This window comes from Hippichthys cyanospilos, chromosome 4 (genome assembly GCF_059441005.1).
Source record: "Hippichthys cyanospilos isolate Australia breed blue-spotted pipefish chromosome 4, RoL_Hcya_1.0, whole genome shotgun sequence".
Classification (NCBI taxonomy): domain Eukaryota; kingdom Metazoa; phylum Chordata; class Actinopteri; order Syngnathiformes; family Syngnathidae; genus Hippichthys; species Hippichthys cyanospilos.
In genome coordinates, this window is record NC_142372.1 from 14,845,015 (window position 1) to 14,869,509 (window position 24,495).

The 24,495-nt window shown below is 42.8% G+C and overlaps 2 protein-coding genes across 3 annotated transcripts; one reads left to right on the forward strand and one right to left on the reverse strand.

The window, feature by feature from the left end:
• The first annotated feature begins 27 nt into the window (after positions 1 to 27).
• Positions 28 to 15,481, forward strand: usp8 (ubiquitin specific peptidase 8). Of its 2 annotated transcripts, none has more exons than XM_088412831.1 (19): positions 28 to 95; positions 2,676 to 2,837; positions 2,917 to 3,061; positions 3,139 to 3,221; positions 3,326 to 3,467; positions 3,725 to 3,767; positions 3,917 to 4,085; positions 4,455 to 4,617; positions 4,718 to 4,868; positions 5,012 to 5,283; positions 5,382 to 5,843; positions 6,264 to 6,338; positions 6,455 to 6,744; positions 6,885 to 7,106; positions 7,367 to 7,577; positions 9,447 to 9,683; positions 10,039 to 10,181; positions 10,267 to 10,399; positions 11,450 to 15,481. In XM_088412831.1, the coding sequence occupies exons 2-19, from the start codon at positions 2,737 to 2,739 to the stop codon at positions 11,606 to 11,608; spliced, it is 3,201 nt and encodes a 1,066-aa protein (XP_088268957.1). In that variant the 5' UTR covers positions 28 to 95; positions 2,676 to 2,736; the 3' UTR covers positions 11,609 to 15,481. The 2 variants fall into 2 exon arrangements, with proteins under 2 accessions (XP_088268957.1, XP_088268958.1); XM_088412832.1 differs by having other exon boundaries at positions 3,929 to 4,085.
• Positions 13,346 to 18,046, reverse strand: LOC148424751 (uncharacterized). The gene is given in 9 exon segments (XM_088412833.1): positions 13,346 to 13,707; positions 13,914 to 14,049; positions 14,129 to 14,271; positions 14,353 to 14,574; positions 14,696 to 14,891; positions 15,784 to 15,966; positions 16,572 to 17,752; positions 17,947 to 17,995; positions 17,997 to 18,046. Coding segments are annotated over 9 exon segments (2,349 nt in total). The 3' UTR covers positions 13,346 to 13,518.
• Positions 18,047 to 24,495: the final 6,449 nt, after the last annotated feature.

The window sequence follows — 24,495 nt, forward strand, 5'->3', positions numbered from 1 at the left end:
CCGCCCACCTACCGTCACCGGCGAAGAAGGCAAACAAGGAATCAGAAATCAGCTGTCAAATAAGTAGCCCGTGTTGAAACAACTCATCGAAACAGGTACGGCGGTTCCAATTAAAACCAACAAATCGTTCGAATATTCTCATAGCCTCTCCCTTGACTTACAAGTTGTAGCGAACAATGTATCAATACGGTTATTGAACTCGAGTCTGTGGCGAGTCTTAAGTTGCTCACATTAGCTGCTATCTTCTAACTGCGTGAGCTGACAGTTTAGCTGGATAAACAACGTAGCTAAAGCTAGCTGGTCAACATGGAAGGGTTGAAAGACAAGTTGTTCGATCAATCGTCGTTTCACGCCGCTCGCATCAAACTCGGACATTTTCCTTTCTCGCGTCACACGCTTGAAACAACGACTTTTAGCAGCTTTCGTTTCCACTTCGTACACAATATAGATACGAAGACGGGCTAAGTAAGGTTAGCCTAAACTATTTGTTGCGTCAAGTATTGCAGCCACAATATCTTCTGGCCAAACCATGTTCTAAGTCGAATATATTTGATATACAGGTACCAGTACGGTCTTGATGTTCACTAGTAAGACAAGAAGAAGATAACTAACCTTTTTTCCCCACCACGCTACTACTTTTACGACTGCAATGGATTTCTACACACTAGTGGGACAAGATTTGTATCCTTGAGAAACAATTACATAGAAAAAAAAAAGTAAACTCGACACTAGACACTATTAATAATCTGAAGCAAAAGATATTAACTTGAATTCTATATGGCACCTGTAGTACTAGTGGCACACAAATGTGACCTGTCACACCGTTTTGCCTTAAGTAACATGTAGTGGCTCTACTGGGGAGGGCTAAGTGTAATACACAGACCCTAAGATGGATGTCAGGGAAATCAAAGCCACTATTATATTATATATGTGCTTTAACAATATTATATATGTGCTTTAACAAGCAGTCCGCTGTTTCAACGGCTAACATGTTGGACAAACGATAAGTACAAGATTGAAAACTAAAAGCATAAGCGATGGATCAGCAGTGTTTAGTGATGGCTGAGCAGGACTTTGGAGGTCTGACACAAGGAAACCCTGGTTCGAGGCTTCAATGATGTTAAGGAGGACATATAGTAGTCATTGAATGAAGTGCAATAGAGATGCATTGAAGAGTCAAAATATTTTGTATTATGCAGCATACCAATTTAATTCACAAATTACTTTGCATTATGCAGCATACCAATTGAATGCACAACACACATCAAGGTTTCAATGATTGTTAATAATTTGATTGTCTATGCACAGTTTTGTTTGACTAGTCTCTTTCATATTCAACACAATAATCAATCCATTTATCCATCCATCCAAGCCACTTATCCTCACAAGGGTCACAGGCTTGCTGGTGCCTATCCCAGGCAGGGGACACCCTGAATTGGTTGCCAGCCAATCACAGGGTACAGAGGAACAAACAACCATTCACACGCCCATTCACACCTAAAGACAGTTTAGTATGTCCCAACAGATTAAAATTACTCTAAGAATGATAATAACCCCCCCCTTCCCCCCCAACACACACACACACACACACACACACACACACACACACTTCAATACAGACATTGTAGGTACATAAATATGTGTATGAAATGTGTTTAATATAACCTCAACTACCTTTCTTTCACATAACCGTAGTACTATAAAGAGAAATGCCCCTCTTTTTGGGCATTTTTTTTTCTTCCACAACACTCAGCACATCAGAGCATGGTGAGCAGCCGTTAACTTCCATTAGTTCTGACCACCACACAACACACACAACACGTGTGCACACACACGTAATTCCCCATGATGGAGGTTTTCTTAAAAGGATTGGCTTGGCTTGTGTTGTCATTCCATGATGCATCAGCTCAGACCCCACCTGCTTCTCTTACATGAATGTCTGCACAGCTCTCACGCACAGCCACAAGTACACCAGAATCGTGAAGAATTGTTACCAAAACGCCCTTATATAAGCTATGACTCCTCTACAGAATGGTTAAGTTATGGGCAAAAGTGCCTTCGTTAGCCACTGACCAAAATAGAGTATTAATGTTAGACTGCTTTGGACTTCACGTTAGGACTGAGCATGGGGGTGATATTGTATAACATCGGGGAGGCACTGCTGTAAAGTGACAGTCATTTGAAATAAATTGCAATGCACGGAAGCAGCAAAAAGTGAAGCACGAAATGACGAGGGGACACTGTATCTATCTCTATATCGAGGTATGTATCTCTATATCGAGAGATGCAATCTAATCAATCTGGAAACTAAAACGACACAATCTCCGAACCAATCCACTCCGTGATTCTCAACAAAAAACGATTTCAAATGAAGGCCACTAATTAAGGACTCTTAATCCTAGTGCACATTCGATCCCACCAAGGGACTTATATTCAAACAAACTAATTTGGTGATTGGAAACTCTGGAAACTCTCACCTGCGTCCTATGTCACTAAAGTGTGTTAAACATCTTAAGTCATGTGAGCAAACCCCCTCTCTGGTCAGTGCTTCAATGCAACTGCTTTATGAGCTATAGTGCATGCTCTGGAGCTTCGCATGCCAGAAGCCTACCACCAGCGACATTAAAGTTGGTTTTGGTGAGCATGTTTTTTAGTTGCTGTTTTGTTGTTGTCAGGTATGTTTGAAGTATGTGAAGTACACTGATTAGTAAGGTGTGACTCAAAACACCCGCCAAGATGCCTGCGGTGTCCGGTGCAAAGGACCTTTATTTGTGCACGTCTCTCAGTGACCTCAACAAAAAATCTGAAGTCAAGCCAGACAAGATAAGCACCAAAACGTATGTGGTAATAGTTCATATACCTATGACATGGTGAAATTCATTTAGAATATTCTAATACAATTTTACCATAATTTAGCTATGTCCAGAGTGCCTGCAAAATCTTCAAGGCGGCGGAGGAGAGTCGTCTTGACAGAGATGAGGAGAAAGCTTATGTGCTTTATATGAAGTATCTAACAGTATATAACATTGTAAAGGGAAGACCGGACTTCAAGCAGCAGTCGGTATGGTAAACACCCACCATATATTTTGGGGGGAGAAAATTAATCTATATATAAAAAATGTTTTTCAATGTCTGCAGGAGTACCTAACGCTGCTTGGACCAAACAACGTTAAGAAAGCCATCGAAGAAGCTGAGCAACTTGCTGAAAGCCTCAAACTCAGGTTAGAAATTTGGTTGGAATGTTGAGTACAGAATTTTTCCTAAAAAAAAAGAAAAAAAATGATACGGTAGTTGCCTAATATCCCAAAATTGAAATTTTGCAAAGGTATGAGGAAGTTGAAGTACGGAAAAATCTGGAAGAAAAGGACAGACAGGAGGCGAGAAAAAAAGGACAGGAAATGGAGACTGAAAAAGATGACGGTCAAAATTCTGCTAAGTCCTCAGCACCAAACCAGGACAACAATAGGGTAATACTGCCTGTTCTGTCATTTTGTCTGTTGAACACAACTTTCTAAAACTTTTTTTTATCTTTTATTGATGAAAAAAATTAGCTGTAACTAGTTATATTCTGGTTTTGATACAAATTTGGAGTAAGATTTTTTTTTTTCCCCCCAAATACAAATAGTTAAGGTCTTCTAAGGGAGCATCTTGTTGTAATTGAGTAATCTGACTAGAAAAGAGCCTGTATATACTTTTAACACATCTATTTCCTTTTGACTGTCAGGTAAAAGGAGAGTTGAATGACTTGAAGAATGCACCTTCAAAATGTAAGCTGTGGAAAATTTCTGCACAATGTTTTTCCATTTTACCTACTGTAGTTATCAACCTGCTAATTTGAAATATCATCGCCTACTCTGTCACTTGTGGTCATTCTGGATTGTCTGCATTCTTATCCTGTGTGTCACTTAAAAATCAGCTCCTGTGATAGGTGGTATCACGGCGGAGAAACTTTTCCAAATGATGAAGGACCAAATGATTACCATAATTGTCATGGATGCCCGAAGCCAGAAAGACTTCGATGAGTCTCACATTCATGTCCCATCGCAGGCCTGTATCAGCGTGCCCGCGGAGGCCATCAGTCCCGGGTACGAGAATATGGGGAAGAAATGTTATATCTTCTCCCAATGCGGCTACTACTAATAATGCATGTACTTTACACCGACCTTATTATTGACCTGGTTCCCTAACGTTTATTGTGCAGATAACAAAAACTCAAATTTGATGACTGAATCTTATTTTTGTAAAAGTGCTAATCAACATGTTAGTGTACTGATCTTTGTCATTTCGTATAAAATTTCAATTGTTTATGGATTTTAATGTGAGCCTTACTGTATATCCATGCACTTAGATTATGCCATTTGAATTCTTTCACACCATTGGTTAGGTTTTTTTTAAGGTAGCATTATTAATGTTAGGTGTAAATCACCAATCCTGAACATTTTTGTTTTGTTTAGGATCACTGTGAATCAAATTGAGGAAAAACTCCCTGTGGAATCCAAAGAGCAGTGGAAACGAAGGGGATCTGTGGATTACGTTGTCCTGTTGGACTGGTTTAACTCTGTAACAGACCTGGCAATGGGCACAACATTGCAGAGCCTCAAAGATGCTCTTTACAAGGTAAAATTATGCTTAAGACTTAGGATATAAAGTCATATCTGTAAATTTATTCTGAAGACAGCATATACTAATTCAAAAATAATTTTTGGACACACCACAGTGGGACAGTATGACCATCTTGCGCAGTGAGCCGCTGGTGCTGGAAGGGGGCTATGAGAGCTGGCTGTTGTTTTACCCGTTTTACACAACCAATGCTAAAGTCCGATCCCCAAGGCAGAACATGAACAGTGGGAATGCTACTTTGTCCCAATGTGAGTATTGTAATTTGAATAACAATACTGCCAAAAAGATCCAAATAAAGTGACCACTCAGTAAATGCTGGGTTTTTTTTTTTTGGTGAATATGTGTCCCTAGAAGTTTATTCTAATAGGTATAATTTGCTTCTTTTCTACAGTAAATTTTAGTTACCCATCCCTCAAGGAAATAAAACCTCCGTCACCACCTCAGCCAGAACCTGAGATTAGACCTGACCCTGTAGAACCATCCGCTCCCCCACTCATGAATGGAGCTGCGCCATCTGAAGCCCGCTCACCTACACCACCCGTGAGCGCAGAGGCAACGGTAGACACGGTTGACACACTTTTCTCAAAGTTGGAATTGAATGAGAAAGGACCAGTAGTACAAACGCCCAATCATCCTTCTTCAACGTCCAAGGCCCTCCCACAGGTATTACTCGCATCTTGAAGTTTTGGAAAATTGCAACTGAACTCGCTTGCCTTACATCCTATACGCCCTGTGTCGTTTTACCCTTTGTCCTCTCCCAGTTTGACCGCACCAAGAAGCCAACAATTCGCTTCTCAGACGAGCCTCAAGCGGACCGAAACGGACCAGACAAAGAACCTAGCAAGAACACTCCAAATGTACCCGACCGCACAGTCAAACCATCCGTCGTCACTTCTTTGTCCGAAGAAGAACAAAATCAGATACATGCCGAGGTTTTGGCATCAATGGAGAAAGCCAGGCAAGAAAAGGAGAAGCGTCTGCGTGAAGAGGAGAGGCGGCGGAAGGAGCTGAAAGATAGGCCCATAAAGGAACAGAGGGATAAGTTAAGGAAGGACGAAGAGGACAAAGGACATCATGACAAAAAGAGACTAGAGAGACAGAAGGCAGAGGAAGACAAAGAAAACCATGAGTACAAGGCGAAAGATAAGCAGAACTTGGATGCACCATCAAAGAGTATGTCTCTCGACTCGCCTACTCCCAATATTATCATCAGTGAGGTGAAGGTAGGATCATCCACATCACTTTCTCATACACAGTTTAGTTGAGCTATGTATCGATTCAGACTTCCAAGATGGATTTGATTTACAGGGGCCCGATTTGATTCAGGATTCTTTCCAACTTTTGACTCAGATTAAGATTTCATGCCATACCTTAAAATTAAAAGCTTAGAATTGTTTAAATTGAAGGGCAAATCATAGTCATAATTATGAATTTGGTCCAAAGCGTTATTTTTCTGAAATAAAAAATGAACATAATATAAGTGTATAGAAATTCTGATCGTCTTAGGGTACTTTAGGAGTGAGAATCCAAATCTCAGCTGTATTCCCCTCTGAATTAGCCATCCAGTCATTATCTGAACCACCTATACACCCCACCGGTTTGAAACGTATTCAGCATATATGCATATGTGTTTTATTTCGCAGCGAGAGCCACTGACAAGAGCTAGAAGTGAGGAAATGGGAAGAAGTGTGCCTGGTCTCCCAGTTGGTTGGATGAAGGTACCTCATATTTAAACGTGTAACACTATTAAAGACCAAAACACTGAATATGCCTACACACAAAAACATGATTCGTGTGTGACAAAATACTCAATGCAATGTCCTCCCAATTCTAGTTCCTTGACACTGTGACTGGAACCTACCGATATTACCATTCCCCAACCAACCGCGTGCACCTATACCCGCCTGAGGTGACTGTTCCGTCGGCACCGGCAGTGGAGCAGAAACGGCCGCAACCAGCTGTACCACCCTCCAATGTAAAAAAAGAGCAGGATCGGGAACAATCCAAATTGAAACGCTCCTACTCTTCCCCAGACATCAGCCAGGACATAAGAGAGGAGGCCCAGAAGAAGAATGCTTCCCCAGTAGCCGCTGCTACCATACCCACCTTCAACAGAGAAACCAAGTAAGGGTGTTAGGGGTCCCAAAACAAAAGATGCAAAGAATGGTCGACGCTGTCAAATGTTGATAACCTCACATCTGTCCGATTAATACCCGAAACAAAAAAACGCCCTGTAACCCACACTTTTTTTGTTATTCCTTCAGGCCCCCCAGTGTTAAAGTCCATCCTAAAGTAGAGCTGGCACGACCTTCAGCTGCCAAAATCCGCAGCTTGAATCCAACATTTGGAGGCTTGGGTGCGAGTTTGACTGGCCTTCGTAATCTCGGCAACACTTGCTATATGAATTCCATCTTGCAGTGTCTGTGTAACACACCCGGCCTGGCAGAGTACTTCAACAATGATTACTACTTGGAAGATATCAACAGGTTTGTAGTTAAAGTTGATAACGATTGGAGAAATATTACATTATAAAAGCTCCCAGCACTTTTCTCTCTCATTTTGGACTGCCATAGATGTTTTCATTTCCTTTATATTTGGTAAAATGAAGAAGAGTTCAGATATTCAAAATTAGGATGACCTAAGTAGCCTAGGCCATGCTCTGATAAATTAATGGATAACTACAGTAGCTTTTGAGTCTTTTGTATTTGGGTTGACAATGAACACTTCCTGTCATGTCTCCTGGCAGATGCAACATTCTCGGCCATAAGGGGGAAGTGGCGGAGGAATTTGGTGTGATCATGAAGGCTCTATGGGCCGGTCAATACAGGTGCATCAGTCCGCGAGACTTTAAAATCACCATAGGAAAGATCAATGATCAATTTGCTGGCTATGACCAGCAAGATTCTCAAGAGTTGCTGCTCTTTCTTATGGACGGCCTCCACGAAGACCTCAATAAGGTAAGGTGCACACACAATAGCAAGCACGGGTTCTTGATCTTTCAGCAAACATAACTGTCATGCACACTGACACTTATGACATCATTACATATATTTTTCTTTTTTTTTCCCACTGGGTTTCATTTTGATGGCAAATTAGAGAGTAAGTACATTGTATGTGTGTGTGTGTGTATGTCCATGTTACTCTCTCAGCAGCCAGTGAGTGTGCTCATCTGGATCTGTGTGGTCTGATGCTCATGTTTTGTGCATGTAGAGCCAAGACATGCTTCATTGTCTGCATCAAATGATCCACTGTACCAGCTTCATGTGCATTTAAATGTGAGGCAACACATGTAATGTACACATTGTGGTTCTAAAATGTACTACCTAAAACATTTCTTCGAGCTGGGTATCGAATCACTGTTCCAATATTGATTCCGTTAGACTCACAAGGGCCCAATTTGATTCGATTAACATCAACTATTAGAAATGTCTTGTTCTAATGCACATTAGTTCAAATGTGAATATTTACATTAGGAATGGAACCCAATGCGGTTCCATTAATCATGATTGCTATTTGGATGATCTGATCAAAACATTAATAATTTAAATCATTTCCAGGGCAGGCTACAGAAATTACATAGTAAAAAACATTGTAAACTCATGACAAAAGGATTGTAGCAGACTTGTGTAGTGGTACTGAAAACTACTAGCACTGTATTTTTTGCGTGTGTGTTCTTGTATAGTAACACGACAATAGAACATATGTCATTACAAAATGACTAGTAAACATTCAAAAATGATGCAACATATCTAGCAACATATCTACCGGCTTCCCAAAGCTCAACATGAAGACCCATTTGATGCGAGGAGCTCCTGATGTCAATTTAATTGATTACAGGCCATGAAACAGAATATATATCCAGTCATAGTAACCGGTGTTACAGATGAGGTACCACTGTGCAACCAAACTGTCCTTAGGCAGTGATTCTTTTGTGTACCACCAGTGGTGGGTGGTGCCACACTGAGAGAAGGACTGGTTTAGAATATTGTTTGGGGCACTTTCGGAGATATCATGCCCACTGTTTCCATCTAGAGTAATGTATGCGTCAGAAAAGCCTGTCAGATGTGAATTGCATGATACACCTTTTTCATCTCATCAAATCTCTTCCGTATGATGTTGAGACATGTTTCCCGTCCAGAGGCCCCAGCCTTTGTCTACGGTTTGTAACATACCCAAACAGCGTTTCCACCAAGTGGTATAGTTGCATTTGGCTCTGATTGGTAAATCCTGATCAGACTTGCGTTTTACTCATCAAGGTAAGTAGGCAGGATTGCAACGGTTTTGTCACATGTAGTGAGCATGATTGCATAGAAAGAAGATTGCAAATGCAGTAGAAATAGTATCATGCCCAAATGATCTGGAAGCAACCACCAAAGTGTAGGATTTTCTCTTTTGAAATGCTTGGTATTTGGGGCTTTTTCCATTTCCCTTTTCATTAATGTGTCACATTGCTGCATTTAAAAGTGTTAATTGTGTAATCTCTCCAGCCAGTCGATGGAGTCAACCAAAAAGGGGTTTTAAAGTGAGACAGTTAGATATCTGAAGTGCTGGGACCCTTTACTATGTAAAGGTACCGTATATTAAAAAGAACCAAACTGTACTGCTTGGTAGAAAGCTTTTTGAACCATATTCAGTGTTGTCCCTTACGTGTTTCCATGGCTGCATGCAAATGAGTCTGAGACATAATAAAAATGTGTCAAGTATGTTTAAATTTTTTTATATTTTAGATATTTGTACTTACATTTGTTATCGGAAACAGTTGAATTACGAATTACGAATTACGCAATGTTTACTTATGGTTGGTGTGTTTCAATCTGTGTTGCCAGGCGGACAACAGGAAGCGGTACAAAGAGGAGGAAAACGACCACCTGGATGATCAGATGGCGGCAGACCAGGCCTGGGGCAAACACAAGCTGCTGAACGAGTCCATCATAGTGGCGCTCTTCCAGGGCCAATTCAAGTCCACCGTGCAGTGCCAGACCTGTCACCGTAAATCTCGAACCTTTGAGACCTTCATGTACCTGTCGCTGCCTCTGGCCTCCACCAGCAAGTGTTCACTTCAGGTAAGTAACAACTAGAAGGGTAGAAATCACACTATTAGCTTCATTTGTCTTGCTTTGAAAGGTCATTTTTAGGTAGAATACCAGAGAATTTGTTGGAATAATCCATTGCTAATAGCTTTTAACAAAAATGTGTAAGTGATTGTGACGAGGCTGTCGTCTCTCTACAGCTTTTTGTATTAATTCAATTTTCCATTCAGTTGAAGTGGATTATTATTGTCTGTTTATTTTGTACATAACTGGGAGGAAATAACATTATGGGTCTTTACCTACTGCCATCTTGAGGTAACATGATGAAGATGTGTACAGAGAAAGAACGTACGGACTAAATAAGAATCAAATCTGCCCCACCTCTCAGGATTGTCTGCGGCTGTTCTCTAAGGAGGAGCGGCTGACAGATAACAACAAGGTCTTCTGCAGACACTGCAAAGCTCACAGAGACTCCACCAAGAAATTAGAGATCTGGAAGGTCCCTCCGATTCTCTTGGTGCACTTGAAACGGTCGGTTGTGACAACCTACATCCGTTTGCTGCCTATTGTATTACACGACACTGACTTTTTTTTGCATTCTGCATCATTTTTGCAGCTTCTCCTATGAGGGCAGATGGAAACAAAAACTGCAAACAACTGTAGACTTTCCGCTTGACACTCTGGACCTGGCCCAGTATGTCATTGGACCGAAGCAGAACCTGAAGAGATATAACCTTTTTGGAGTATCTGTGAGTAGAGCTCAGATAATCAGCTGCCCCAGGGTGTCAAAAATGTATTTGCCTAGCGTACCACCTCAAAAAATGCTTACTTTTCCCATTACCACATGATGAAATAAAAGATTTTACCATAACTAATATTGGAAAACAACCTGTCCAAAGGTATTTTTCTTCAAATTTTTAATACAATTGAATTGTCAAGCTCCACAAAAAATACACGCAACAAAAACAGAACACAAAAAATAGCGCTCAACTGAATTGAACCTCATAAAAACTAATGCTGTCAGTTAAATCATTAACCTTGGCGATTACATTTTACAACGCGTTAATAAAAAATGACACTGTTCTATATACTTCCTGTGGCAGCTGAACTCTGCTAACTTTGCAACCTAACATAAAGGAGAGTCACCGGCACAAAGATGAATGTTTCCTTAGATTTACTTTAAAAACGACTAATTATAAAAATTCTAATTTGTGCACTTTGCAAAGCCAAGTTCAAACACCTTATTAAGTCTGAATTGTTGGTATAGAGCAAAACACCCTGCTCAATTAGGGCTCACAAACGTTATGCCAGCTTTTGCTATACAAAGACTCTAGAAAGGAAAAAACAAAATATTTTTATTGATGATTTTAAGTTCATTCCAAGATTTTATTCATGCAAATATCTTTTACAAGCTTCATGCAAAAAGTCATTAAAAAAGTGATTGACCGCATTTAATAATGGGAATTTTGCCATCAATCTGTTATAATTAATTTTTTGACAGCATTGATTAAAGCCATCTTTTCATACCATAAACACAATGTGAAGAATAGACTGTTTTCGCATCATGATGTAATTCTTCAGTGGCCGCACATTGTGCTTCTGTTGTGCGCATCTTGACCACAAGGGAACAATAAAATGCAGACGCAAATTTCTTAGACAAAAAGTAAAAATCAAATCAAATCACTGCAGTATCGCTATTTGTTTAAAGGATAAACATTACGCGGGCCTCGAGTGTTATTGACTTCCCATGTAGGAGTCATAACTCTTGGCTTAAGGTTATCTTGTGTTTAATATCCCAGAACCACTATGGAGGTTTGGACGGCGGACATTACACCGCCTATTGTAAGAACGCCTTCAAGCAACGTTGGTACAAGTTTGACGACCACGAGGTTTCCGAGATCTCCACCTCATCCGTCAGATCTTCTGCCGCCTACATTTTGTTTTACTCCACCCTGTGACGCAGCAGCCGGACCTGAAGAAGAACACCTAAGAAGGTTGTCTCTCTTTTTCCCCTCTCTTTCTTGAAAGTGGCTGTTGTAGGCGCCTGATAGAGGAGCGCAAGTGTCCGTCCTTGGGCTGATAGCTGAAGGGTGCCACTAGTCAACAGTTCAGGACAGGCACGCCGTGTAATGCTTCCGCCACTAGAGGACCCTATAGCTGTGAAACATGGCGGCTGCTCATATCCCTCATCTGTTCTAGAGACTGTGAGAGATGCCGGTTCGACCACATCCGCCGCCGCTTTCTTCCTAGGGCAGGCAGGTGCTTGGATGCTCCTTCTTCGTTAGGTTCATGTGAATGGCTGCGATACTATAAGAGCAGGTTCACATTCACTAGCTTGCTCGTATTTAACGATGCCGATGTTGCACTTTTCCAAATGTAAATACTCTACTACACATCCAGCTGTTGAGTGGCCAATTTCTGTTGATCGACCATACGCCACGATCTTTGTTCATGAGAGAGTGGGTTTTTGCTGTTTAAAATGAAACGTCAAAGGGGACCTAATATGCTGTATCTTGCCTCATTTTAAGATCGTGGAAGAAAAAAAGCAAGGTGTGTCGGAAAAATTCCATGGATCATGTCACAATAGATTAAAAAAAAGTTCTACACCCCCCTGCTCAAATGGCAAGTTTTCATAGTATTTAAAAAAATGGGACAAAATGTATAACTTTTTTTTTTTACCTTTAATTTGACCTACTGTAAAACCTTTACAACTGTAATTTTGAAACCACATTGTTTCAGTTGCTTATTTTTACTTCCCCTGTTAAAATGTGAATTGTGGCAAACAAGTGATGGCCGCTCACAATGCCTGGAGCATCTGACAGTTCCTTGCCAAAAAGACTGTGGCCATCCAGGGGCAACTTCTATTCCTATTGACTGGCTCAGTGCCAACCCCACTCCCCACCTTCCACTCGAAGCTGAAGGGAGTCACCAAGGGGCTCTATTGTAAAAACGCAGACGATAATGATGCAGTTTAAAAATGAAAACAACATTTTTGATATTGTAACACTAGTCCTGGAATTTTTCTGACACACCTGCCACAGCTTCATTATTGTTTCCCAGCCGTGAAATGCTGGCCACACACAACGTGGCACTGCAAGATAGAGATCATTTCTCAACTGTGACTCAACCAAACCTAACACTAGTGGCCTCCCAGAATAGCCATCCATTAGCATAATGGGTCCCCTTAAATGCGACGAGAAAGGCTTAGATGGTTGCTTGTTCATGTCAGTCATATTGTTGCACATACTCTGTATGCAAGCCCAAGTTTGCAGAACACATAGCTTATCGATATTAATACTTAACACCGAATGCTTTAAATTGTAACCCGATTCGGAGATCTGATTGATCCCGCCTTGTCTGCCCCTTTTACATTAGTGTGAAATCTACTTGCCATAAATATTACTGCCTACGGTATAAACTCGATTTAGATGCATTGCTGGTATTTATGCACTTGGGTGATTTTTAATAGCTCAAATCATTTTCTTTTAATCGTGTCTCGAGTTACAGACGTGTTATGACTCCAATGATGAGAATTAGTTGACGTCACTCCTCCGGCCAACGCTAGATGTCCGAATTTGGGGGCAAGAGCAAGCACAATAAAATCGAGCAGAGATGTGCAGGGACTTGACTCGCTACAGTCTTCTCGCCGAACTTGAGATTCACACGTTTATTTTCTTGTAAATGTTGTACTTTATTTCTCCGTGCTTTAAAATCTTTCGGTATAACAAAATATAATAACCTCAAACGACTCACGACTGTTTATTAAAACCGCTTTGAATTTATGAGTGTTTGCATGGCTGTAGAGTTGCTTGAGGGGTGCAGGTCAATGGAAACAAAACAGCAGTCTTATTTCATGTCATGTTAAAAGTTAGAGGCCAAAAATCTTTGGTTTTCGGAATGGCTTGCGACTGTAAAGCAGGACGTAGGCGTCTGGCGATTGCACGCGACTGTCTCGAAGCTCCCGGACGGCAGAGTCATCAAAGCAGTGCCACGTTCGGGTCAGGGTGTTGTGGCACAGGGCGGTGTAGTGGCCCATGTTCAGGTGACCGGTGTGGTTCTAAAGATGGAAACGTTTCATTTTACTCTTGGGCTCACTTGAAATGGACTTTTACAAGCGGTGTCAAATGTCAAATATCTATACGCAGCCATAACACATTCCACCAATGGCGGGGGATGAGTTTATGTCCAGATCACAACAAAAGTGAGTACACCCCAAAGGAAAGGACCTATTGAAAGAATCAACCGCGCCAACGAATCACTCACCATGACGGCATAGAGCCGATAGGAAGAACAGGAACTTTTTTGCGCTGAGCACGACAGAAACGAGCTTAGATCAAGTTGATTGGAGAAGATGACATTAGTCCTCAGTTTCACCTGGTTCTTTCCTTTACAACCAAACCTACAGACCAAACATCCAGTTTTAAGAGACCCAGACCCACTCAAGTGATTTGTTAGCACTGGTTCCTCTTCCAACCGACCGTTTTAAATGCAGCACAAGGATTTCAGGGGGTTTGTCCAGATGCGTGAGGAGAGCAGTTTCTTTCCTCAGCTCACAGGCTGAGCACAGTATCTTCTCTCCCCCCGTCAGGAGAGTCTGCTCAAAGAATAGAGACAAGCAGTCCTGCGCAGGATGGACGCATTGACGAGAAGTCAAAATAGAGTGAATGTGGTTCACGCTGGGACTGAATCCCCAATAATGTACCTGAATGGAGCACTTGCTGATATTCGTCGGGATGGGTAAAGAGAGCACGGTGAAGGTCTGCGTGCTGTGGGTCTGTTGGTCACACTGCATGCAGACCGTCACATAGCTGAGCACACCTTCAAACAACTTGGAAACAATGGTGGACTCCCCCAGTCCAGTGGCACATTTTCTGTCCTGGTTTCGTATCGGCTGTTTGCAGGACTGCATCTTCGGCCTCCATACCTGTGACGCGTGAAAAACAAGAGTTCTATCATTTTCTAAGCTAAAATTTCAGTGATCCTCCATGACTCTTCCGAGATACACAGGTGTCATTTTTCCCCCAATGAACTTGTGTTCGTGGTACCTTCTTTAAATCGTCATGGAGTGCGTTGAAAAGGAGGAGGAGGATTTCCTGAGCGTCCTGTTGAGAGTGGTGGTTGAACTGGGGCAGGATGGAACACAACAAAGACCTGGCCTCTACTGGGGCGCAGCTGGAGCTTTTACCCAGCCACATCTGCTCCAGCAGGCGGACAAACACTTGAGCAACCTGACACTTTGCTCTGGAAGAAGATAAAATGGCACAAAAAAATTGAAAGCCTCACGGGCAGCTTAGTGGTAGAATGGTGAGCACGCCCGCCTTATAGTTAAGAGGTCCCGGGTTGAATTCCAGCTGTGGCGTTCCCGAGCGGAATTTGCATGTTTTACACGTGCCCGCGGGGGCTCTCTCCGGACACTCCGGCTTCCTCCCGCGCTCCAAAAACATGCATGGTAGGTGAAATGGGCGCTCCAAATTGCCCTTGTCTGGATGGTTGTATGTCTCTGTGTGCCCTGCAATTGGCTGTCAACCAGTTGGGGGTGTCTCCCGCCCACTGACCAAAGACGACTGGGATAGGCACCAGCACGCTAGCAACCCCAGTGAGGATAAGTGGATAGACTGTTCATCAATTAGAACTGCAGTTTTACAGCAACAGCATGCATTTCCTTTTCAAATTAAGAGCAAATTGAAACGTTAAGCCTCTTATTGTTAAATTGTGTTACGGTGCCTCAGTTGTAAAATGTATGCCTTTTGTTGAATTTTTGTAGCCATGCACATTGTCATTAGTGACAATTTTCCAGCAGAGGAGCCAGAAATAAAACATGTTACACAGTCTATTTTCTTCTTCCTGAGTCCAAATTCAGCTTGTGTTACCAACCCAACCTGAATAAAACAGACACTGAGGCACAACTATATTTTCATTTTTTTCCATCCAAAAATGTTTCCTGTTGGTCAGAGTGTACTTGGCTCTCAAAATATTTCACATTGGGTACATTATTAGAAAAAGGCTGAGAACACTACACTACAGAAATCCGTTTGAGCATTAATTTGACAGTCTAATCCGTATAAAATAGATATCGAACATGCTTTCCCATATCTTGCAACAAGTTTCCATCCTACAGATGTGGTTTTCTCACCGTGCCAACTCTTTGCGTGTGTCCCGATGAAGGAGATGCTCCACCAGGGGCACTGTAGAACAAACACACTGCAAAACAGCGTTCAAGTAGCAGAAGTTTCCCGAGTTGTAAAGTCCACACACGCCGGGTCGGTCCCACTGGAGATGATTTTCCCTCACAAGACCAGTGCTGCTTGGGTTTTTCCTACAAGAGTGCAAATAGGTGAATTTGCAAATAGTGAACCTCGAACATTGGTATCAGGCCAAAACCTCATCACAATGAAATTTCTTATGTTGTCACAAGTCACTGATGCTTATGATTCAAACAATTTCAGATTGGGTGTGTTACTAGTTGATGTATTTGATTGACATGCATTTACAACATAAACATCTCCTTCACGGGAGTGATTCACAGCCCCGACAGCCAATCCAAGTCGCTTGACTAAATAACTATCCTCAGGAAAGGAAGACATGGTGCGTGTGTGCTTAGCTTTTGAAAGGTGAGGAGAAAACAATTACATAGAGCTTGTGATGTTCCTGCAGTTTGTCTCGCCACCTAGAGGGCCATTAGCTTTTGCTTCTCGATTAGCTTTGTTTGTTAGCCATAAATTGCACTCCATTCACGTGCTCTTTTCATATTTGTCAAATAAGAATGACTCAAAATGCTACTGCACATCCCACTTTTCAAGAAAAAAAATGTTCAGCTCGGGCTCAGTTGTTGTCATGAGTAAAAGTCATAGGATTTCGCAAATGTGTGAAGTGAAGCACGCGATGTTACGCATCAGTTTGTTTTGAGGTTTGTAGACGAACCTTTGCCTCAGGACACCCGTCTCTCGGTACGATGCGCTGTTTAGCTGAGGCAGAATGGGCACTCTGACACTGTTGTCCAAAGCAAGCTGAGAAGCCAGAGTTCTGGTGAACTGGGTCAGCTGGATCTGCCTGCTTGAGCTCTGCAGGGTGTGGAGCACAAAGGTGTTGATGAAGATGTTGTGCAGTGTCACCCAAAGTCCGGGGAGCAGCACGTCCGTCTGTGATCCTCTCGTGTCAGACACGGGGAAAAGAAGAGCCGGCCCGGTCCAGCCTTTGACATGATCTGCGAGGAAGGATAGTGGGTAGAACTTCGACATGGTTTCAGAAGATGGCTCCGTGGTCGCCGTCCGGATCTTGACACCCGAGTCTGAGAAGATAACATGAAGCTTGCCCTCCATCTGGACACAGGTGTCCAACCACACCTGCTGGCGATTGCTACAGAAAGGTCTGACAAGGTGCTCTACCACCTGCACAACTACGGGCTTTCTCCTCTGTCTCTGAAGATGCTCTGGAACGTATAAGTACATATTGCAAATGAAGCCTGAGCTTATATCGTAGAGGATGGCAAGATGAAGCGAGCAGAGAGTCTGCTGGTACCAAAGGTTGTATTTCTTCACAGCCAGGTTCTCACCGGACGTGTATAATCCTTGATAGCGCTTGGTCACATGATTGCAGAAAGCAGACAAGGCTTCCAGCTTTTCTTCGTCCTCTAGTCGGTTCAGACGCAGGAGGCAGCTTTGGAAGCAATTTCTTTTCGGGACCCCTTTCCAGCCTTCTAACCCCAGGCTGAACTCACGTTCTCCCACAGAGAGACCGTCCTGCAGGACTATGGAGAAGCAAGTTAGCGTCTCCATATAATCCTCTTCGGAGAAAAGGGCGCCTTGCTCCTTTCTTTGAGGAGGTCCGTACCACAGCGCGGATCCTCTCTTAATCAGCTGCCGAATGGCTCCTCGATCCAGCACCTCCAGAAGAAGCTCTCGTGCCGTGTAGTACACCTGGTAAGTCGGCCCCATTGTCTGGCTTTTGCTAAATGGCTTGATTTTCTTGGACCTGAAGATGTTAGGCAAACACAGGGTTTCTCTGTGCGATTCTTCAGGAAGATCCTCCACTAGATGGCAATCCTCCGACACCCAGTCACACTCTTTCACTGACAAAGCGTTAACCTTCATTGTCTCAGTATTCTAAAAAAAAAAAAAAAAAAACCGTCATGAAAGTGATGTGCTGTTTTCAGGATAGATACCATGTTGCTGTGTGTGAGGAGCTCATTTTACTCACTGAGCGGTGCAAGGTAAGCAAATGGGTGGAGCTCATTGCTCTCTCCTATAGGAGGCCTGTTAAAGTGTGTACTGTACAACTATCTGGTATAAATGCGTACATCGTTGTGCCCTTGGGTAACATGCGTCCACCGACAGGCTGGAGAATAAGCTTGGAGGGAGATCTCCAGGGACTCTTGTGTCCTGGCAACCGGTGAACATAACAATCTGTACGCAGGGTAACTCCCAGGACGCCGTTTGTCCTTTTGTGGCCGACTCCTGGGTTTGCCTTCACTTTTAGAAAGACAAACTCCCTCCGTGACGTTTTCATCCGCGCGGTGAGATTCGGATTGGACTGCGCCACTCGTCCCCCAGATTGTGATATTGACAATACACATGATTCACACGCGCATGAAAAATACTAAGTTGACAGTACCCAAGTCGATTTCTCAGGTATGTTTAACGTCTAATGACGTTAAACCCTTAGGTGCAAAAATTGTAAAGCAATAGTACGTGATAAATATTTCCGCCGTTTGTTGAACTGTCTAACCTCGACAAGTGAAATAGAACTTCAAATAAACCGGGCTCTTTTGAGATATTCAACATTTGAGACTTTATCGATCGCGCCATGACAACAAAGATTATCGAGGTTATTTACACATGAGGCGAAATCCACTTCACAAAAGAAAACATACAAAATATCGTATGTTAAGACAGTTTTTCTCTGCTTCAGTGTTGCTGTTTTGTTTTGCAACACAACTCAAATGGGCATCAGTTAACTCGGTTACTGTCAAGTCTGAAATAAGTTCGTTACGGTTACTAGCTTTACCATTACTAGCTTTTTCTAGCTCATACACACATTAGTATCACAATACTGATACCAAGTACTTAAAGATTCATCAAATATTATGGTATTCTAAATTATTTGTCCTATTAATCGTGTGTTTTATTTCTCCAAATTAAAGTCTCGTCTTAACCGTAGCGTAATATTATAAGTTCTAAAGTTAGAATGAATAAAAAGCAAAAAAATAATATCTGGAGGCCCACTCGGAGATTGGGATCAAAGCACGACTGCACTCGGTCAAACAGGAAACTAATCAAAAATACGTGAAAACGGAACTCTTCTGCGTGTCAATACGCTCTTTGATCTTAGCGCAAATATTTTGTATTCACTCATTCATTTTCCTACAGTAAGCGCAAACAAGAGTGCCAAGTTGTGTGCTTGGTTGCTGGGGTGTGTCTCGTACCCCAAAAACAAATATTCTTCACACTTGCCACACAAGAGTGAAAGTCTGAGCTCCTCAGAGGTGGAGAAACCTTTGCTTGCATATGTTTCTCTTACTTAGTCTGTTTTTTTGTTTTGTTTTTGCCCAGGGTGGTATCTCATTTTTGTTATCAGCTACCTCGTAGGGGCCTCTTGTCATTCCATCTTTTTATCCTCTTTCAAAGCCGCTTCCATGTTGTGGCCGGGCAGGTTTGTAACTGCTAGATCAAAGAAAATAGCACGCAACGGGCACAATGGAAACGATGAGGGAAATGCCATTAACATTAGGCTGACGAACCGACAATTATAGTCAGGTTAAACTTCTAAAAACGACAACGACGGAAGCATGTCCACGTACCGACAGGACTGTAAATGACGAACCAGCTAAATAAACACAAAGACACTCAATTTTTTGCAGAGCAAAACGCCTTTACCGATTCCTTATTTGACATTTCTATTTTGAAAACCCACAGTGAATTTGATTTGCTTGTTGTAGGAATAGAGCTTGGAGGGAGACACCACCCAGGAGAGATGATGTGATAAAGGTCAACTTTGTTATGGAAAACAGGAAGAATGATTATTGTGGTGGAAATGTATGCAGGCTGTTTGGAAAAAGGGCCACACTGTTTGAGGATGATAACAACTGATAAGTCCGTCTTTTACTGTTTCATTTTCCAGGTGACCCGCTGAAAAGTATGCCGTGTATGCGTCCCTCCAGAATTGGGGGGCATGGAAGTTCTAATATTCCTTGGCCAAGATACTCAGACCCTTGTGTTGTGCCGAGACCAACTGAAATGATAGCTGTAGTAAAAAGTGACCAAATAAAAAAGAGTTTTTTGATTGTTATTCCCTTAACTACATAATAAATGACCGATTTTTGTGTGGTGTGGTATTTAGACCATTCTGGGGTCATTCTCACACTGTTTTAGCCAAGACATAGCACACTCCTGATGACAAAGTAGTCATGCCATATTGGACTTCGACACGTCACCATGGGTGAAATTTCAGCTCCACGTTGGCTTCTTTCAATTAATTCCCTTTGATATGAAATGCCTTTGATGTAAATAACACACAAGGGTCAAACATTGTTTCATCACAAAAATATGTTAAATATAGTTATTTGAAACCCTATTTGTAAAAGTGTTCTAGCCATTAGCATCATGATGCTAATAGCTCTGACCATGGGCAAGATAAGTCCTGCCCTTCAATCTTTTAAATATATTTTTCAATGATTTTGTGTCATGAGGGTCTGTCACATAATGCCACTCAAATGCAACCCAGTTACTCATTAGAAAAAGCAAAACAGTTAGCATAGCAACACGGCTAGCATGGTTGTACCAAAAGACAACAAAATAAAGGGAGTGGATGAAAGGTATAAAATATTAAGATTTATTTTTCAACACAGTCCACAAAAAGGCGACTGAAAAACTTTTATCTCAGTGTAGAAGATTAAATTGCTCATTTTAGTGACATGTTTTATGTTTTGATCCAATTTGAGCCCTTTGTTTTCCTCATTGTGACGTCATGTTCTTCTTCCATACAGTGTGTTTGTGTAGCCACAATAAAAATTGCGCTCATCTTAACAAACCTTGAACAAATACCAGATTTTACTTTCGCTATTTATGTTTTAGTGGACTTTGTGTAATGATTGTTTGCTATGTGTTACCCCGTGTTAATTTTTTGCAAATGAATTTTTATAGGCAATATTTTTTTATTTGCCTCTCTCCTAGGTCAACACAGGTGGCAAAAATAGTACGCACTCAAGTACTTTAGAAGTACTGTACAGTTATTTGGTCATTGACCAAGCCTTTTCTCAGCACAGTGGACACTTTTCTGTTTTTAAGTCCTAAACAGTCAAGACTTCTCAGGATTTGAGAGAGATTTCGTGCGTTTTGCCTGTTTCGACTATCGGCTGCTTTCGGCTACGGCTCTCAGCAGGCAAAACCGGCAAAATTTCTCTAAAATCCTGAAAAGTCTTGCCTGTTTAGTACTTATAAACAGAAAAGTGTCCGCTGTATTCAGCAAAAGGTTAAACTCTATCCCAACTACACAAAAAAAGATGTTCTTTCAATGTGTTTCCTAGCCCCTAATCTTTAACCATCAAAAGAGGTTGCCTAACCCGTGCCTGTCTAATTTTACCCTAACCAAGTGCTTCTCAAATAGTGGGGCGGGGCGCGGATGACGCCAGGGAAAAGGCTTTTTTTTTTCAGTTTTAGACTAAGCTGTACCCCATATAAACACTGTAAAAACAATTAACCACTGTTGAAAGTTTATATGGCTTTTTTCTTTTGTTAATGTTAAAGAGAATACAGGTTTAGGTGTTAAGAAGTTTCTGATTATACTTAACGATTTCGTGTTTATATTGTTCTGTTGTTACTATTTATGTCTGGACATGTTTCTCCTGTGGTCATGTGATCTTCGTAGCAACCGCCTAGCAATCAATCACATACAACACAAACAATCAATCAATCACATTACAACAATCACACATAGAAAACACCTACACACCCTCACACACACCAACCCAGATAAATAAATAGAACATTATATACAAATAAAGAGTGGCATGAGAGTGTGCATCATCTTTATGTTCTGGCCGGACAACCTGATAAGATTGAGGATCCTCTGAATCAATCAAATACAGTCCTTTCAAGGAGGTCACAAGTTTGGGCGCTATTCCGACACCTCCATTACATGGTCCTTCGAGCCGGATCCTTAGTTTTATCAGTTCAACAATGGCTGCTGCTCGTCCTCGCCGTGAAGTACAACGGCCTCGCCACTTTGATGACTTTCTGGTGACTCTCCCGCCACGTCATCTTCCTTCTCACACTCCTCATGACCACTCCACCGTGGGAGCAGCTCATCAACCACCTGCTCCAATTAGCGATCCACCTTCAGTTACACCTGCTCCTCAGAACTTCAGCGCCGAAGCCGTGATGTCAGCTCTACAGGAGATGAGGGAAGATAACAACCAGCTCCGACGTGACATGCAGAATCTCTTCCACTCTCTCTCGCTGAGGTCCACGACTCCGTCACAACGACCTACCTCAATGCATTCAGCTCAGGTTGAGGACCGTGCTGCCTCATTTGCATTCCCTTGTCCTCCGGCGAGAACATCTACTCCCAACCATAAACCTCACGCACCAGTGGATGAACTCCCACCATGGCCTGAAGTATGGCCAATGCCTCCGCCAATGGAACTACCTCCTCCTCCTCCACCGGAGGAACTCCTGCCGCCGCCTCCGGTGCCAAACCTGCATTCTTATGGGACGGGACTGCAATCCACTCCATATTATGTTGAGCCATACACTGCTTCTCAACAGCTGTCCTCTGTAGAGTCCACCTATAGAGGACCCAAACCGCAAATACCTTGCTTCACAGATGATGATCCGCGCCAGTTTGCCCGTCTAAAGATTGCACTGGACAATATCCTTCCCAGCGATGCTACAGAGCGATTCAAGTACCAAATACTGGTTGATCACCTCAAACATGAAGACGCTCTTCTCATTGCTGATTCTTACTGCCATTGCTCAACTCCCTTTTCGAAAACGATGGCCGCACTTACTGAAATGTATGGGCAGCCACATAAGCTAGCGCTGCAGCGGATCAATGACGTCCTGGCAGAGCCTCTAATTCGTAGCGGAGACAGCCGAGGATTTCGTCTTTTTGGTCTCAAAGTCAGATCACTAGTCGGCATGCTCCAGCAACTAGGCAGGGAGGGCAGGACTGAGTTGGAATGCGGTTCTCACACCTCACGTCTTCTTACTAAGCTGCCTCATGAGCTCAGAGCGCAGTTCAGGCGGTTCATTGATCCCATCCGCACCCCGATTCCAACGCTGGTGCACTTCTCGGATTGGCTCGAATACGAAGTCCGTGTTCAGGATGAAGACTTCACTTCTCCACATGCTAGGCCCTCAAGAGACGAGCGTCGGAAAGTTCCAAAAGCCAAGCAGCAGAACCTCAGTGGACGTACTACCACAGTTCTCCTCGGCTCAGATCCAGCTCCTAAGCCACTTGAGTCCTTTTCACAAGTCCGTTCAACGAGGAACAACAAACAAGAGAAACCAAAGAAATATTGCCCTTTCTGTGATAATGAGCAGCATTACTTCAATCAGTGCACAGAATTCAAAGAGTTCACAACAGATCAGAAGGCATCCTGGATCAGAACTGGTAAGCGCTGCTGGAGGTGTGGCAGAAACCATTTAGCTGCTCAATGCTACCTCAAAGCTAAATGTCAACAGTGCAATCAGATACACCTTGATGTACTCCATGACGTCAACGTTGCCACCACCACCAAATCCAAGCCACCAGAACCAGATTCTGTCCAACCAGCTACCTACTATCTCGACCCAGACCTCAGAAGTAGCTGTGTTCTACTGAAAATGGTCAAAGTTCTTCTCCACAAGGGTCAGCACAAACTCGAGACGTATGCCATTCTAGATGATGGCTCTGAGCGCACAATCCTTCTTCACAGTGCTGCTCAGGCGCTAAACCTTCAGGGACCAACTGAGGACTTGGCTCTTAGAACAATCCGCAGAGACTTAAAGACTGTACCAGGGAGGTCAGTGTCATTCTCCATATCGTCAACCGCTTATCCTCAGAAACGGTTTCACATTCACAATGCATTCTCTGCGACAGAGCTAGGCCTCTCCAAACATTCTCATCCTGTCGAGGCATTGCAGAAGACCTATCGCCATCTTAGAGGCCTCCCCCTCCATTCAGTCAGTCAAGCTCAGCCACTTCTTATTGGCTCTGACTATCCTCATCTCATCACCCCAGTGGAGCCTGTACATTTGGGCCCACCAGGGGGCCCCGTGGCATTAAAGACACGCCTAGGATGGACGCTACAGGGTCCTGCCAAAGTCTTGATGCATCAGCCATCAACACCTCAGTGTCTTCTCATCAACACTTCGACCTCTTCTGCTGACATTCTCAGTCATGTGTCCCGATTGTGGCAGGTGGACATTCTTCCCTATAGGAGTGAGAAGCTTGTCACCAGGTCCAAGCAGGACAATGCAGCAATCAAACTTCTGGAGGAGAAGACAGTCAGAGTTGAAATCGAGAACGTCCAAAGATATGCCACCCCTCTGCTGTGGAAGGACGGTCTTCCTCCACTCAATTGCCCCAAGGAAGCTGTCATGAGCCTCCTGCGCGGAACTGAGAGCCGCCTTTCCAGAGATGCAGCGAAGGCCACTTCTTACTGCCAAGAGATCAAGAAGCTTGAGGACTCAGGCTATATCCGAAAGCTCGGATCTTCTGAAGAGAAAAGTACCAATTCTTGGTACATCCCACATCACATGGTCCATCACAACGGCAAAGACCGTATTGTTTTCAACTGCTCTTTCACGTTTCAGAATAATAGTCTGAATGAGCATTTGCTTCCTGGACCAACTCTGAGTTCCAGTCT